General features: G+C 45.4%; 1 protein-coding gene across 1 annotated transcript; it reads left to right on the plus strand.

Annotated features, from left to right (window-relative positions):
* The first annotated feature begins 7769 nt into the window (after positions 1-7769).
* Positions 7770-8814, plus strand: LOC124654247 (dehydration-responsive element-binding protein 1H-like). Its single transcript, XM_047193263.1, has one exon. The coding sequence runs from the start codon at positions 7779-7781 to the stop codon at positions 8532-8534; it is 756 nt and encodes a 251-aa protein (XP_047049219.1). The 5' UTR covers positions 7770-7778; the 3' UTR covers positions 8535-8814.
* Positions 8815-16245: the final 7431 nt, after the last annotated feature.

Raw genomic sequence — 16245 nt, forward strand, 5'->3', positions numbered from 1 at the left:
GAGGATGGGTTAGCCGAGAGGGCCAGAGCGGCGAGCGGCGCCGTAGAGGTTCTCGGCAAGGAAGGGGAGAAATGGCAGAAGAAGATGGATAGACAAGGGAGGATTTTTGAGACTTGGGGGTCTACGTATACACCATAAACCCAGCATTAATTACCTGCATGCTGCAGCCATAGAGGACATCAATTGAATTGGGAATGACTACGCATGAATCAATTCACTTGAATTGCGACTGCCTACGCATGGGTCTGACAAGGGAGTACTAGTGTTTGCAAAATATTGTTCAGGAGAATTGATTCATGCCTTGGATGTCATCGTCGATGTGCAGCATGCTATGGAGCTTGGATTAAATGATTTCGAACATGTGGAAATATTTCATCGTTTTTGCACGACCGACTTGGGCAATACTAGTAAGATTATTGTTGTCGTGCTAATCAACGTCCTAAACGCCCTCGTCTAGCTCAACGTCGATGTTATCATGCCTCTTGAAACGACGCATAGTCAAGTAAGTCCGAGGCTGTACCTGACCATGGTTGCCGACAAAAGGCTCCGTCGTTGGTGTGGTCATCATGATCAGTATGGGTGACATAGTGCACGAGCGTAGACTCCACCACCAATCTATATTAGCTCCTGACGGCTCGCAACCTGCACCGCTGGGAATCTTTTCTCTTGCAGCCGGTAGGTGCATTGGGATGCCTGGTATGCCTCGTCTTCATCTACCTTTATAACTCTTAAACATGCATGTGTGTATGCTACATGATGCGGGACACCCGGTACCAGCGTAACTACATCGTACTCCCGTGTGGCTTGCTCTCTCTTTTCTCGCACGAGCCGGATGTCATGATTCCGGTGGAAAATATCAATTAATATGCTCATTTTCATATTTAGAAGATAGTATATTTTTGTTGCTTTTCTTATGGTCATGATATTTTGGACACTCATAGCCCACTAAGTTGTCTTCCTCCTGCTCTGCTTGTCGTCGGCATCCTGTGACTGAGTACACTCGCCATCATAGATCATAGACAAGTCCACGGTCACGCCTACTCCTCCAACTCCACAAGATCGCCACCAACATATATTCTTGGTTGCGAACAGGTACGTACGCCTCATGCGAGGAGATCTCTAGACGATTAGGGCTCCTAGCCACCTCATGTCGCCGCCGACGTCCAGCCTCGCTTCTAGCCTTCGGGCCATGGAAGCGGATGGATCTCGGCCTCCGTCGACGAGAGGTCTGTTCCCCTGGTTTTTAGGGCTTTAGTTTGGCAGTGCAGCGCTCAGGTGGTGGCGGCGGCGTCTTCTCCAATAAAGTCTCTCCGAGTTCAGCCCTATCTCGGCGGCGTGTCAAGAAGGCTTGTGGGAGCGGTGTGGATCTTCATGGAGCTTCATCGGCGGTTAGTTCTCCTTGTTCGTCTCCGTGCCGGATGTGGTTTTCTTGACCCGTTCGGTGACTTCACATCCGCAACCAACAATGTCATGCCATCTCAGGGAGGAGCGGTGGCGCGTCGTCGACACGGTCTAGAGGTTGAGATGAAGGGCATCTCAATAATTTCTTTGTAATTTTCGTTTTTTGTTGAGGGTGCTTAATGCCATGGTTCTATTCGAAAAACATATTCTTGGTCCCAAGATGATTCTCGGCATGAATATGCTGAGTAAATTTTCAACTCACATAATAATAATAATAATAAATTTTAACTAGCAAAAGAGAATTTGCCACAAATTTGACTTCTACCATGTACGCATTTTTAAGTTTCAACTAGTAGCAAAAGAAAAATTAATTGGCCATGCCCAACTAATACTCCTACTTCATGTACCGACAAGACACCCGTTCATAGTGGTAATGCGAAAAAAATGGATGAACTAACTTTGAGAAACACCACTACTCCAATTAAATAGCATTTTGTTGAACGGGTAAGGTCCCGAAGGACCGAGATACTTCATTAATTCAGAGCGGTGGAGGTACAAAATACAGTAAGGACCCTGACAAGATGGGAAATTAAACAACAGTCCCTAGCTTTTGCACAAAGGACCCTAGATCTAGGATGAGGAACGCGATCCAGTCCAGCTCCATCTCCACGAAGCTCAAACAGCATCCAGCCATGCTCAACTGCGGCGACGCCGGGGACGTGACCACTTGGATCACCGCAGTGGGAGCCAAGCACGGTGGATCAAGCATACCTCCGAAGTTGGAGGTTGATGTATTCCCTGTGCTGCCTCTCAGGAACCAACATATCAGGGGGGGAGTGGCCGCCTTTCAGCCTGCAGAGTCGACGACAAAGTTGTCGTCGATGATGAACTCCCCATAGATGCGTCGCCATGGTAGCAACAACAACCATATGTTGTTGCATGTCTTCGTCTTGGCCTTGTTGACACTGTAAGAAGATCTCTCCCGCCTCCTCCAGAACTAGGCAGATCCAGTCAGATCCCATCGCTAGAGATTCTTCCCGTCACCATGACGGTAAGAAAAAAAGCTTGGGATCTCCAGATCTTGAAGCTCTGGAGCCTTACCAGGCTTATTCATCGTGTAGGGGGAAGCGCCGCTAGATGTCACCTTCAGCTCCGTCCATCGGAGCACCGTGAGCAGCAGAAGCATCGCCCCCGGTCGCTGAGCGCCGCCCGCAGACGTCGGCCACCAAAACGCCATCGGCACTAAGCCAAACCAGGACATAGCCCAAACACAACTAGTACTTAACCTAAAGCTACTATATACAGACCGACCTCCTTCCTCGCGCCACCTCCGACCGGCGAAGCCGCCGGAGAGGAGGGAGGGAGGAGCCGCGAGCCGAAGAAAGACTCTCAAGGGGATGGGAGAAGAGAGAGAGAGGAGAAAGGGAGGAAAATGAGAGAGTTGAACTGCAGTAGCTCGAATGCCGCTTGTGCCAATCGGAGTAGAAAGCATGGACGTATAATTAAGTAACACTGGCGTATGCACATGCATAACTATCAATGACTGCATAGTTATGTCGAGCGGGTCCTACATCAATTGATTTATAATTTTGCTGCGAGTGCATGCATCCATATAATCACGTGGTCATTAGCTAGTACTTCATGAAAAAACCAGGTATACTCACTCATATTGCTCCAGCACCCACGTGATGTGTTGTATAAACTACTAGGAATACACTCTAATGCTTACATAATCATTTATATACACATCGGTAGTATACACGTATATGTGTGTATATATAATTATTTATTATTATTAAAAAAGGAGAGAAGAAGGCGTTTACAACCATAATCCGTATTCTTTTAAGTATCCTTCGCCTTTGACGACCATGGCTGCACCCGGACCCGAGCTCATATGTGTTGACGTCTTACGCTATGATACTCGACGCTATGTCCAACACGGATAGTAGGGAGGCAGTAACATAAGGGCATCTGAGCTTTTTATCACGTGTCATTTTCTCCACCTCTCCTGGATTCCATTTGGTTGGGGTTCGAGAGGGGAAACTCAATCTTCAGCAACAACATATAACATGAGATCGGCATCCCTATATCCAAAGAGGTTAGGTCTCAGCGTCAAAAATATTCCGCAACGGGCGATGAGATGCGCTGCCACTTTTATTACCTCCTCCATTTGATATAGTGTGGCTCAATTACTGCTTTTCGGCGATCTCGAATTCACATCAATCTTGTTTTTCTTTTCCTGAACCCCTACATGGTCATAGTTTGAAATTAATCTTATTTTTCTAATCGTCATTAGGGCCCTTATATTATATGTGGATATATCCATTACCTTTTATTTAAAATGCCTTCTCGGTGTCATTGAACATTGGTTTATGCTAGGTGTTCAAAGAATTCACCTCGTACATAGTTCATAGGAAACTTGGCCCACATCTAAGTCTTCATATTTTAGGTTCAGAACATCTTTATTGATTATTTTGTGTGATCAGGTGACAATCATATCCAAGTGTCCCATATATGTGATCTTGTGTAGTTTATTTGGTTTTATTTCATTTCGACATGTCAATATCTCATGATGTAACCTAGAAAAATGTCGAACCTTATCCCTTGTCAACACACTATGGATGACATAGTGCACGAGCGTAGGCTTCACCACCAATCTATATTAGCTCTTGACGGCTGGCAGCTTGCGCCGCCGAGAATTGTTTCTCTTGCACCCGGACCGAGCTCATATTTTGTTGATGTCGTACGCTATGATACTCGACGCTATGTCCAACATGGATGGTAGGGAGGCAGTAACACAAGGGCGTCTGAGAATTTTTATCACGTGTCATTTTCTCCAACTCTCCTGGATCCCATTTGGTTGGAGTCGAGAGGGGCAACTCAATCTTCAGCAACAATAGATAACATGAGATCGACATCCCTATATCCAAAGAGGTTAGGTCAGCATCAAAAATATTGCGCAACGGGCGATGAGATGCGATGCTACTTTTATTACCTCCTCCATTTGATGTAATGTGGCTCAATTACTGCTTTTCGGCGATCTCGAATGCACATCAATCTTGTTTTTCTTTTCCGGAACCCCTACATGGTCATAGTTTGAAATTAATATTATTTTCTAATCATCATTAGGGCACCTATATATTATATGTGGATATATCCATTACCTTTTATTTAAAATGCCTTCTCGGTGTCATTGCAGCATTGGGTTTATGCTAGGTGTCCAAAGAATTCACCGTCCATAGGAAACTTGGACCACATCCAAGTCTTCATATTTTAGGTTCAAAACATGTTTATATATTATTTTATGTGATCAGGTGGCATTCATATCCAAGTGTCCCATATATGTGATCTTGTGTATTTTCTTTGGTTTTATTTCATTTTTACGTGTCAATATCTCATGGTGTAACTAAAATAATGTCGAACCGTATCCCTTATCAACACTACTTTAATTTAGTGCCTCTCTTTGAAGGTGCGAGAGTTAGGTCCATATTGCACACCATCATCATCGGTCTAAGAATTGCCTTTTAGACTACCACACGACATCATCTTGACAAGTGTTTTACTTAACCAATTTAATTTATACCGTAATTGCCATCACATGTTATTTATGTGAAGATAAAAGCACTGTCAATGGTGAATGCTTGGAAGCAATCTTGTCTACCTTACGTGAGAAATTCATAAAATCTGCATATGTTTATACGGACTAGATGACCGAGAGAAGTGCACATGGGATCGCATTACTTAGATAGATGTATGTGGGGTCGGATAACCAATACGGGTGTATGTGGGTCAAAGCATCGAAGGATGGTGGTCAAGAGTAAAATCTAATAAACAACAATGAAGTAGCACCCTCCTTCACACACTTGAATATCTCGAAAAAAAACTTGAGTTAGAGTATAAATCTCTCACTTCAAAGCAACTGAGGCATATTTTGTAACAACGCGGCATCTTTTTGAGTCGTATTGTTTCTATGACCAATTATATTACTAATAAGGAGGAAAGTCACATGAAATCACCACTTTGTATGAAAAGTTCGCATATTTCTATTCCAGGGACCGGAGAATAGGGGGACAAATAAAATCGCCCATGGTCGAAAACCCTAGATCTTTGGTATGGAGTCCTTATTTTGATATATAAAGTTGGTGGTAAAGAGGAAAAAATAAATGCACAACTTTTAAGCATAACCTCCTTTATAAATTGGAGAACTTGTAGTAAGTTTTCGGACTTAGACTTGAATATTCCCATTTTGAATAAACTAAACAAATACCAACCTGGCCTCTATTTTTTTTTAGCTAGTATTGTTCCTATTCCCTACCACTCACCACATAGCTCCGTACCTACCCTCATCTAGGGAGCCATTGCCTTCACACCATTGCTTAGCTCCACACCATTTGCGTCGCCCACCTAAACTCGGCCTAGCCATGTATTGACACATAAAATAATAGGCCCAGAACATATTATATCATGAAATAACAACCTCATGATCCATGCTCTAGTGCGTTGAAGCTCCACAATTGGCACTAGTCGTCGTCTCCTACCACATGCAATGCTACCCAATTCAATCGTTCCGCCCGAGCCAAATTTTCAAATCAAGTTTGAACTTGTGAGACACAAATCTACAAAAGTACTAAAATCACAACAAGTAGGGAGCCAAGCACGACATTTATTATTAGGTTGGTCCCACCTAATATTTTTTTTTACATGAAAGGTCCCGAAGGACAAAGCATCTAAACTACTTCGTCCGTGGGTGGGCAATTACGAAAGGACCTTACAGAACGAAAGAATTACAACATAGTCGAGAGCACTTCCGTGGAGAACACCCTAAAAGATTATGGAAAACACGATCGAATCCAAGCTCGCCGACGGTGAACCACATCCAGCCATGACCACTCCTGCTACCGTCGGGGCTCGGCCACTTGGGAGAGCACGAGCGTGAGACGCGCCCAAGTAGTGCAGGTAGATCGATCTTCTTCAGCAGGAAGAAAAATCTCGCGCAGCAGCTGCTGCCGAGAATGGCGAGGCCAACCTTTTGACCGAGGATATTAACAGCCAAACTATGCCGCCGCCGAGGAACCTCCACATGGAGCACAGATTCCAGAAGCTCCTCATGCCATCTCCCACGGCCCGCCCGCTACAAAGCTCCCTTCTTTCTCTCCCTCGCCACCACATGGTCGGCCAATAGAAGGAAGGTCGCATGCAGATCATAGTGGAGGGGCTAGTGACGCTTGCTACAAGAGCTCGAAATGCATAGCTCCTCGTCCTCCTCCCACCTCGGGAGCAGATTGAAGAAGCTCGACACCGACTACCCCGTGCAACACCATGGTAGCAGGGCGGAGCAGCTCGATGGCACAACTTTATTGATGAAGATGCGTGCGCCCGACTTCTCCTCAGACAACAGCGCACCACAGTGCCCACCAGCAACGAGAAGCGGCCACAAGACACCAGATCTCTGGCCGACAAGATCAAGAGATCTACTCCCACACGCCATACAAGACAAACCTCTACTCAACCTAGACCTGCATGTCTATATATACGTCTGTATGTAGATAAAGTTTGGTAAATTTGGGTAGCTTTTTTTAGAATAAAAAAGAATAATGCTTTGATTATAGATATAGTAGATTGAAATTTAGATAAAGTGGAGGCATCTTGTATTCTAAGTACTACGTACTGTATCTTGAATCCAAGGAGTTATCATTAAAGAAAAGAAGCTCTGACGTAGTACTCCAAGGAGTATTGTTATTTGTAGTCAAATTAAATAGGCGCAGCGGCGGAATCTAATCCAGTGGCCGGCTTGTGTATGCAGTCAACGCATTTGTTTTGTTTGATGCGTTGGGTATTTTATTTGTGAATCTCGTGCGTAGTGCTATATAATGTGGGGGAGATGGAGCGAGCGAAACGAAGAATTCAGCCGAGCGTGAGGCAAGCGAGCGGGCCGGGTGAATCGCGCGAAACGCTCCAGCCTTTTTGAAGACAAGAAGAAAGAGAGAAGCGAGGCGAGAAATAAATGCGTCCGAAGCGCCCTCTGCGACTCAAGCCCGGATGTCTTTTCCTTTGACGTCATCAAACTCCTCGCTGCCGCTCCCGACTCCCCGCGCGACGGGCCCACTTCTCCACCTTAACGCACGACACTTTCTTTGCTTAACGCCACGCGTCAGCTCCTCACCGGAAACGCGCCGCCGCCCGCCGCCACGTATATTTTTGAGCGCGTCAGGCACAAACTATATAAGACCGCACCCCGCGCACAGCAATGAGTTACCCAACACACTCCGACCTCGACCTCACCAACATCGCCGGCAACCTCAGTCACACTCCACATCCCAACCATACCTGACGAAGCTAAAGCCAGCACCCAGCTAGTGATCAATCGGCAGCCAGCAATGGACATGAGCGGCTCATCTTCCTCTTCAACGTCATCGCACGAGCACTCGGCGGCGACGTCGTGGGCGCCGCCGCCCAAGCGTCCCGCGGGGCGCACCAAGTTCAAGGAGACGCGGCACCCGGTGTACCGCGGCGTGCGGCGCCGCGGCAGCGCCGGCCGGTGGGTCTGCGAGGTGCGCGTCCCCGGCGGCAAGCGCGGCGAGCGGCTCTGGCTCGGCACGCACGCCACCGCCGAGGCCGCCGCGCGCGCGCACGACGCCGGCATGCTCGCGCTGCTCGGCGGCCGCCCCGTGTCCGTCTCCGCCTCCGCCGCGCGCCTCAACTTCGCGGACTCCGCGTGGCTCCTCGCCGTCCCGTCCGCGCTCGCCGACCTCGCCGACGTCCGGCGCGCGGCGCTCGCCGCCGTCGCGGACTTGCAGCGCAGGGAGGCCGCCGATTGCGTCGCGACCGTCCCCATTTACGAGGCCGACGCCTCTAGCGCGTCGGAATCCTCGTCCGCGGAAGACGCCGGCTCGTCGGCCACGTCCCTGTCTTCTGAGCTGGATGGATTATTCGAGGTGCCGGCAGCTGCAGCACTTGGCATGGGAAATGACATGTTCGACTTTGAGCTCGGCATGTCCGGGGAGATGGACCTCGGATCGTACTACGCGGACCTCGCGGAGGGGATGCTCCTCGAGCCGCCGCCGGCGGCAGAATTCACCGAGGAGTGCTGGGAGGACAGCGGAGCTGATTACGCCGCGCTCTGGAGCTACTGATGAAACTGAAACACCCGGCGGACCCTGCTCCGTGAAACCACATGGAACGAACTGAGCCTGCTCCTGCTTCCAGCCAGCATAGGAGCAAAATCTGTGGAAATCTGAACTGAGCTCGTCAAAGTACATGACACCAACCAAGAGAAGAAACACGAGAGGAAGGACGCTGCTGCTCCCTGTCAATCGGTTTCAGATTTTTCAGACAGATCGCAAAAAGATTGCGTCAGAAAAGGGTAATTAAAAAAAGATTGTCCAAGTAATCTAATCCAGATTCCAGAAGATGTGTCCAAGAAAGCGACAACCCATCGGAGGTCTTTCCCCGGTTTCCTCAGAGTCCTGCTAGCCACGCGAATTGACGCGATGTGCCTCGATCGCTCTTTGGCGGCGTCTTCCTGAATCCTATGGCCACCAGCACCAGGGCAAGATGCCTAGATATAATGTGTCACTTTTTTCCGATGCCACCTTAGATATTAAGTTTGGAGTAGTGCAGTAGGTAAACACTGTTGCATTTGTTGATGTAAGCGTTAGAATTCTGATCCGGTGAAATGAAGGAAGTTCTTTTCTCATGTTTTTTTACGAAAACCACCGACTTATTAATAATCATCAATAGCAGTACAAACTGATCTAAAAGTAATAAAAATTACAAATAGGTCTTTCGACCACCTAGCGACGACTACAAACACTGACGCGAGCCGAAGGGGCGCCGCTGTCCACACCCCTCCATCACCGGAGCAGGGCAAAGCTTGTCGTAGTAGAGTTTGTTGTAGTAGACAGACGGGAACTCATCGTGCTAAGGTCCCAAAGGACAAGCACACCAGAGCAACAACCGTCGCCAAAGATGACAACTGTAGATCGGAAGAGACTGACCTGAAACCACACAATGAACACGAAAACCGATCGGATCCCGCGAGATCCGCCGGGCACATGACTCCACGCGCCCTCCGCCAATGCTAGACGCACCACCAGAGCGAGGATAGAGCGGGGAGGACCTTATTCTGACATCAAGATGGTGCTGCCGCCTCACCATCCCGAAGAAGACACTGATAATAACCTAACAAATAACGAAAACCCTCTCGCCGACGAGAGGCCGTGGTCCGCCACACCTCCAAGGTCCTAAGGCCACTAGAGGCGGAGCGGACCAGACGGCGTCGCCGGCGAGGGGAAAGAACCCTAGATGGGTTTTTTTTTTTTGGCCTCTTCCCGATCGTTTCTCCTAGGAGTCCCGCATGTAAGTTCTTTTCTCATGTTAACTCTGAAGTTTATAGCCTCTCAATAATAATCAATTTTCATATATTAACTTAACTCAACCAAATACCATGACACCAAGATTCACAAGATTTGCCTAGACGGCATCTTCGGTGGCAAGCTCGGTGCTTTTAGTTTTTCTTTTTATCCATTATATGCTTTTAAGAGGATTTCATCATCACTTTGTATCGGTTTGGCCGTTTGCCTTTATTTATAAAGTGGTGCGAAAGCATGTTTCGAGGGCAAATTAGATATGTGTTCAAAGAATAGGCAATAACCAAGCACATCTATCTTAATCGCACATCCGGTAATCAACGGCTACTGCCACCGCACGTTCCCACAACCGTTCTCACCTGCCTCTGCCGCTCCCCGCGCGGGCACCCTCTTAGCTCCAACCAAGGCTCTGGATGATGCGGGCGACCTCTTGCTCTCGACGATCGGGGGATCGGGCGACTTGGTCCTCGGAATCGCAGGTGCATTGGCTCTAGACTATCGGGTGATGAGGTGACCAGGGGTGGAGGGGATGATGTTATGTTGTGATCCAAACTCATATTAAAGGGAGATTAATTTCGACGAGCGGAGCAAGTCCCGTCGTCGAAGGCTTGTAAGATCGCTGCCACGGTCAATATATATCTCTTGTAAGCTGATACGTCTCCAACGTATCTATAATTTCCGATGTTCCATGCTTGTTTTATGACAATACCTACATGTTTTGTTCACACTTTATATCTTTTTGATGCGTTTTCCGGAACTAACCTATTGACGAGATGCCGAAGTGCCAGTTCCTATTTTCTGCTATTTTTGCTTTCAGAAATCCTAGTAAGGAAATATTCTCGGAATTGAACGAAATCAACGCCCAGCATCTTAGAAATCCACGAAGCTTCCAGAACACCCGAGAGGGACCAGAGGGGGGCCACATGGGCCCCACACACTAAGGCGGCGCGGCCAGAGGGGCGCCGGCCTGTTGTGTGGCCCCACGTAGCCCTTCCGACTCCGCCTCTTCGCCTATTTAAAGCCTCGTGACCTAAATCTTCGATACAAATAAGCCACGGTACGAGAAAAGGTCCAGAGCCGCCGCCATCGCGAAGCCAAGATCTGGGGGACAGGAGTCTCTGTTCCGGCACACCGCCGGGACGGGGAAGTGCCCACGGAAGGCTCCTCCATCGACACCACCGCCATCTTCATCACCGCTGCTGTCTCCCATGAGGAGGGAGTAGTTCTCCATCAAGGCTAAGGGCTGTACCGGTAGCTATGTGGTTAATCTCTCTCCTATATACTTCAATACAATGATCTCATGAGTTGTTTACATGATTGAGATCCATATGATGAGCTTTGTATCGCTACTAGTCTATGTGCTACTCATGTGATGTTATTAAAGTAGTCTATTCCTCCTGCATGGTGTAATGGTGACGAGTGTGTGCATCGTGTGGTTCTTGTCGTAGATTATGATCATAATCTCTTGTAGGTTATGGAGTTGATTATCGCTATGATAGTATTGATGTGATCTATTCCCCCTTTCATAGTGTAATGGTGATAGTGTGTATGCTATGTTAGTACTCGGTTTATTTTGCAAAGATCTATTATGCTCTAAGGTTATTTAAATATGAACATCGAATGTTGTGGAGCTTGTTAACTCCGGCATTGAGGTGCTCTTGTAGCCCTACACAATGAATGGTGTTTATCATCCAACAAAGAGTGTATGTAGCACAAATGAGAGAAGTTATTATTTATTATGCGATCAATGTTGAGAGTGTCCACTAATGAAAGTATGATCCCTAGGCCTTGTTTCCAATACTGCAAACACCGCTTATTTATTGTTCCGTTGCATGTTTACTCGCTGCCATATTTTATTCAAATTACTATTACCACTCATATACATCCATACAACTTGTATTTCACTATCTCTTCGCCGAACTAGTGCACCTATACATCCGACAAGTGTATTAGGTGTGTTGGGGACACAAGAGACTTCTTGTATCGTGATTGCGGTGGTTGCTTGAGAGGGATATCTTTGACCTCTTCCTCCCCGAGTTCGATAAACCTTGGGTGATCCACTTAAGGGAAAACTTGTCTGCTGTTCTACAAACCTCTGCTCTTGGAGGCCCAACACTGTCTACAGGAAAAGAAGCGTGAGTAGACATAAAGCTATTTTCTGGCGCCGTTGTCGGGGAGGAAAGGTAAAAGGCCCTCATACTCCGGTCCCAGGTAACTAAGTTATTTTCTGTTGCCGTTGTAAGTGCTCGAAGCTATTTCCTTTAGATCCTGCAATTGCATCTTTTGGTTTCTTGTTTACACTAGTTAGGCATAATGGAAAGCAACGGTGAGCTTCTTATTCTATTTTCTCGAGTTAAGACATGGATTGTTTGCTGCGAAAATTAAAAAACCTATGGAATCTTATTTGCATGCTAGTCGCAATGATATTAGTATGAACGCTTTGAACACCATTGTTGCTAATGATATGGAAAATTCTAAGCTTGGGGAAGCTGGTTTTGATGAGCATGACATTTTTAGTCCCCCAAGCATTGAGGAGAAAATTTTCTTTGATGATACTTTGCCTCCTATTTATGATGATTATAATGATAGTGGTCTTTTGGTGCCGCCTACTATGGAGAGTAAATTTTATTATGATTATACTATGCCTCCTACACTTGATGAGAATGATAATGATAGCTACTTTGTTGAATTTGCTCCCACTACAAATAATAAAATTGATTATGCTTATGTGGAGAGTAATAATTTTATGCATGTGGCTCATGACAAGAATGCTTTATGTGGTAGTTATATTGTTGAGTTTGTTCATGATGCTACTTGAAAGTTATTATTAGAGAGGGAAACATGGTTATATGCATCTTAATAATATTAAGTTTCCCTCTTTATGTTGAGAATCTTGAAATTGCGCTTGTGTTGCTTTTCTATGCTTGCCACTTTGTTCTTCATGAATTTATTTGTGTACAAGATTCCTTTTCATAGGAAGTGGGTTAGGCTTAAATGTGTTTTGAATTTGCTTCTTGATGTTCTCTTTTGCTTCAAATCTTATTTCTTGCGAGAGTGTCATTGAAATTACTGAGCCCATCTTAATGGCTATAAAGAAAGAACTTCTTGGGAGATAATTGATGTCTACGGGTGCTTCTATTCTTGTAGACAGTGTTGGGCCTCCAAGAGCAGAGGTTTGTAGAACAACAGCAAGTTTTCCCTTAAGTGGATCACCCAAGGTTTATCGAACTCAGGGAGGAAGAGGTCAAAGATATCCCTCTCAAGCAACCCCGCAACCACAAAGCAAGAAGTCTCTTGTGTCCCCAACACACCTAATACACTTGTCAGATGTATAGGTGCACTAGTTCGGCGAAGAGATAGTGAAATACAAGTAGTATGGATGGATATGAGTGGTAATAGCAATCTGAATAAAATATGGCAGCAAGTAAACATGCAGTAGAACAGTAAATCAACGTTGTTTGCGTATTGGAAACAAGGCCTAGGGATCATACTTTCACTAGTGGACACTCTCAACATTGATCGCATAATAAATAATAACTTCTCTCATTTGTGCTACATATACTCTTGTTTGATAATGAACACCACTAATTGTGTAGGATTACACGAACCCTCAATGCCGGAGTTAACAAGCTCCACAACATTCGATATTCATGTTTAAGTAACCTTAGAGCATAATAGATCTTTGCAAAATAGACCGAGTACTAACATAGCATACACACTCGTCACCATTACACTATGAAAGGGGGAATAAATCACATCAATACTATCATAGCGATAATCAACTCCATAACCTACAAGAGATTATGATCATAATCTACGACAAGAACCACACTATGCACACACCGTCACCATTACACCATGCAGGAGGAATAGACTACTTTAATAACATCACATGAGTAGCACATAACTAGTAGCGATACAAAGCACATTGCAATCATAAAGGGATATAAATAAGCACTTCACTATGCCATTCATAACAAGTGAATAAGTATTCTCATGAAATATAGCCTAAGAGACCCACACGGTGCACACACTCGTCACCTTTACACACGTGGGACAAGGAGTCTCCGGAGATCACATAAGTAAAACCCACTTGACTAGCATAATGACATCTAGATTACAAGCATCATCATATGAATCTCAATCATGTAAAGCAGCTCATGAGATTATTGTATTGAAGTACATAGGAGAGAGATGAACCACATAGCTACCGGTACAGTCCCGAGCCTCGATGGAGAACTACTCCCTCCTCATGGGAGACAAGCAGCGGTGATGAAGATGGCGGTGGTGTCGATGGAGGAGCCTTCCGGGGGCACTTCCCCGTCCCGGCGGCGTGCCGGAACAGAGACTCCTGTCCCCCAGATCTTGGCTTCACGATGGCGGTGGCTCTGGAACTTTTCTCGTACCGTGGCTTATTCGTCTCGGGGTTTTAGGTCAGGGAGCTTATATAGGCGAAAGGGGAGCCTCGGAGGGGCCCTGGTGGGGCCAGACACTAGGCCGGCGCGCCCCCCCTCAGGCCGCGCCGCCTTAGTGTGTGGGACCCCTGTGGCCCCCCTCTGGTCCCTCTCGGGTGTTCTGGAGGCTTCCGGTGAAAATAGGGTACTGGGCGTTGATTTCGTCCGATTCCGAGAATATTTCCTTACTAGGATTTCGAAACCAAAAACAGCAGAAAACGAGAACTGGCACTTCGGCATCTCGTCAATAGGTTAGTTCCGGAAAACGCATCAAAACGATATAAAGTGTGAACAAAACATGTAGGTATTGTCATAAAACAAGCATGGAACATCAGAAATTATAGATACGTTTGAGACGTATCAGCATCCCCAAGCTTAGTTCCTACTCGTCCTCGAGTAGGTAAACGATAACACAAATAATTTCTGAGGTGACATGCTACCATCATATTCTTGATCAACATTATTGTAAAGCATATGACATGAATGGAGTGATCTGAAGCAAAAGATTGCTAACAAAAATGATGACTAAACAAATGAATCATATAGCAAAACTTTTCATGAATAGTACTTTCAAGACAAGCATCAAAAAGTCTTGCATAAGAGTTAACTCATAAGGCAATAAATTCAAAGTAAAGGCATCGAAGCAACACAAAGGAAGATATAAGTTTCAGCAGTTGCTTTCAACTTTCACATGCATATCTCATGGATAATTGTCAACATAGAGTAATATGATGAATGCAAATAAGCAAGTATGTAAGAATCAATGCACAGTTGACACAAGTGTTTGCTTCTAAGATGGAAGGAAGTGGGTAAACTGACTCAACAATAAAGTAAAAGATAGGCCCTTCACAGAGGGAAGCAGGGATTAAATCATGTGCTAGAGCTTTTCAAGTTTTGAAATCATATAGAGAGCATAAAAGTAAAATTTTGAGAGGTGTTTGTTGTTGTCAACGAATGGTAATGGGTACTCTAACTACCTTATCAACCAGACTTTCAAGAGCGGCTCCCATGAAGGACATTATCTCTACCAGCAAGGTAGATCATCCCTCTTCTCTTTTGTTTACACATGTACTTTAGTTTTATTTATTAGGTGACACTCCCCCCAACCTTTTGCTTACACAAGCCATGGCTAACCGAATCCTCGGGTGCCTTCCAACATTCACATACCATGGAGGAGTGTCCATTTGCAAATTTAAGTTGCTTACTGATAAGTCAGAGCAAAACATGTGAAGAGAATTATTAATGCAAGTTAATTAATTGAGGTTGGGAACCTCATTGCCAGCTCTTTTTGCAAAATTATTGGATAAGCGGATGAAGCCACTAGTCCATTGTGAAAGTCTCGTCGAAGTAAATGACAAGATCGAAAGATAAAACACCACATACTTCCTCATGAGCTATAAAACATTGACACAAATAAGAGATAATAACTTTTGAATTGTTTAAAGGTAGCACATGAAGTATTTACTTGGAATGGCAGGAAATACCACATAGTAGGTAGATATGGTGGACACAAATGGCATAGGTTTTGGCTCAAGGTTTTGGATGCACGAGAAGTGTTCCCTCTCGAGTACAAGGCTTTGGCTAGCAAGGTTGTTTGAAGCAAACACAAGTATGAACCGGTACAACAGAAACTTACATAAGAACATATTGCAAGCATTATAAAACTGTACATTGTCTTCCTTGTTGCTCAAACACTCTTACAAGAAAATATCTAGACCTTAGAGAGACCAATCATGCAAACCAAATTTCAACAAGCTCTACAGTAGTTCTCCACTACTAGGTTTAAACTACATGATGCAAGAGCTTAAACATGATATATGAGAGCTCAAAACAGTTGCCAAGTATCAAATTATTCAAGACCATATGAAGCATTTTCTTATTCCAACCAAATAGCAACAAGTGAAGCGATCAACTTTCGCCCTTGAACATTAAAAGCTAAGAACACATGTGTTCATATGAACCAGCAGAGCGTGTCTCTCTCCCACACAAGGATGAACTTATTCAGAGAATGAAAATAACAA

Source organism: Lolium rigidum, chromosome 5 (assembly GCF_022539505.1).
Source record: "Lolium rigidum isolate FL_2022 chromosome 5, APGP_CSIRO_Lrig_0.1, whole genome shotgun sequence".
NCBI classification, from domain to species: domain Eukaryota; kingdom Viridiplantae; phylum Streptophyta; class Magnoliopsida; order Poales; family Poaceae; genus Lolium; species Lolium rigidum.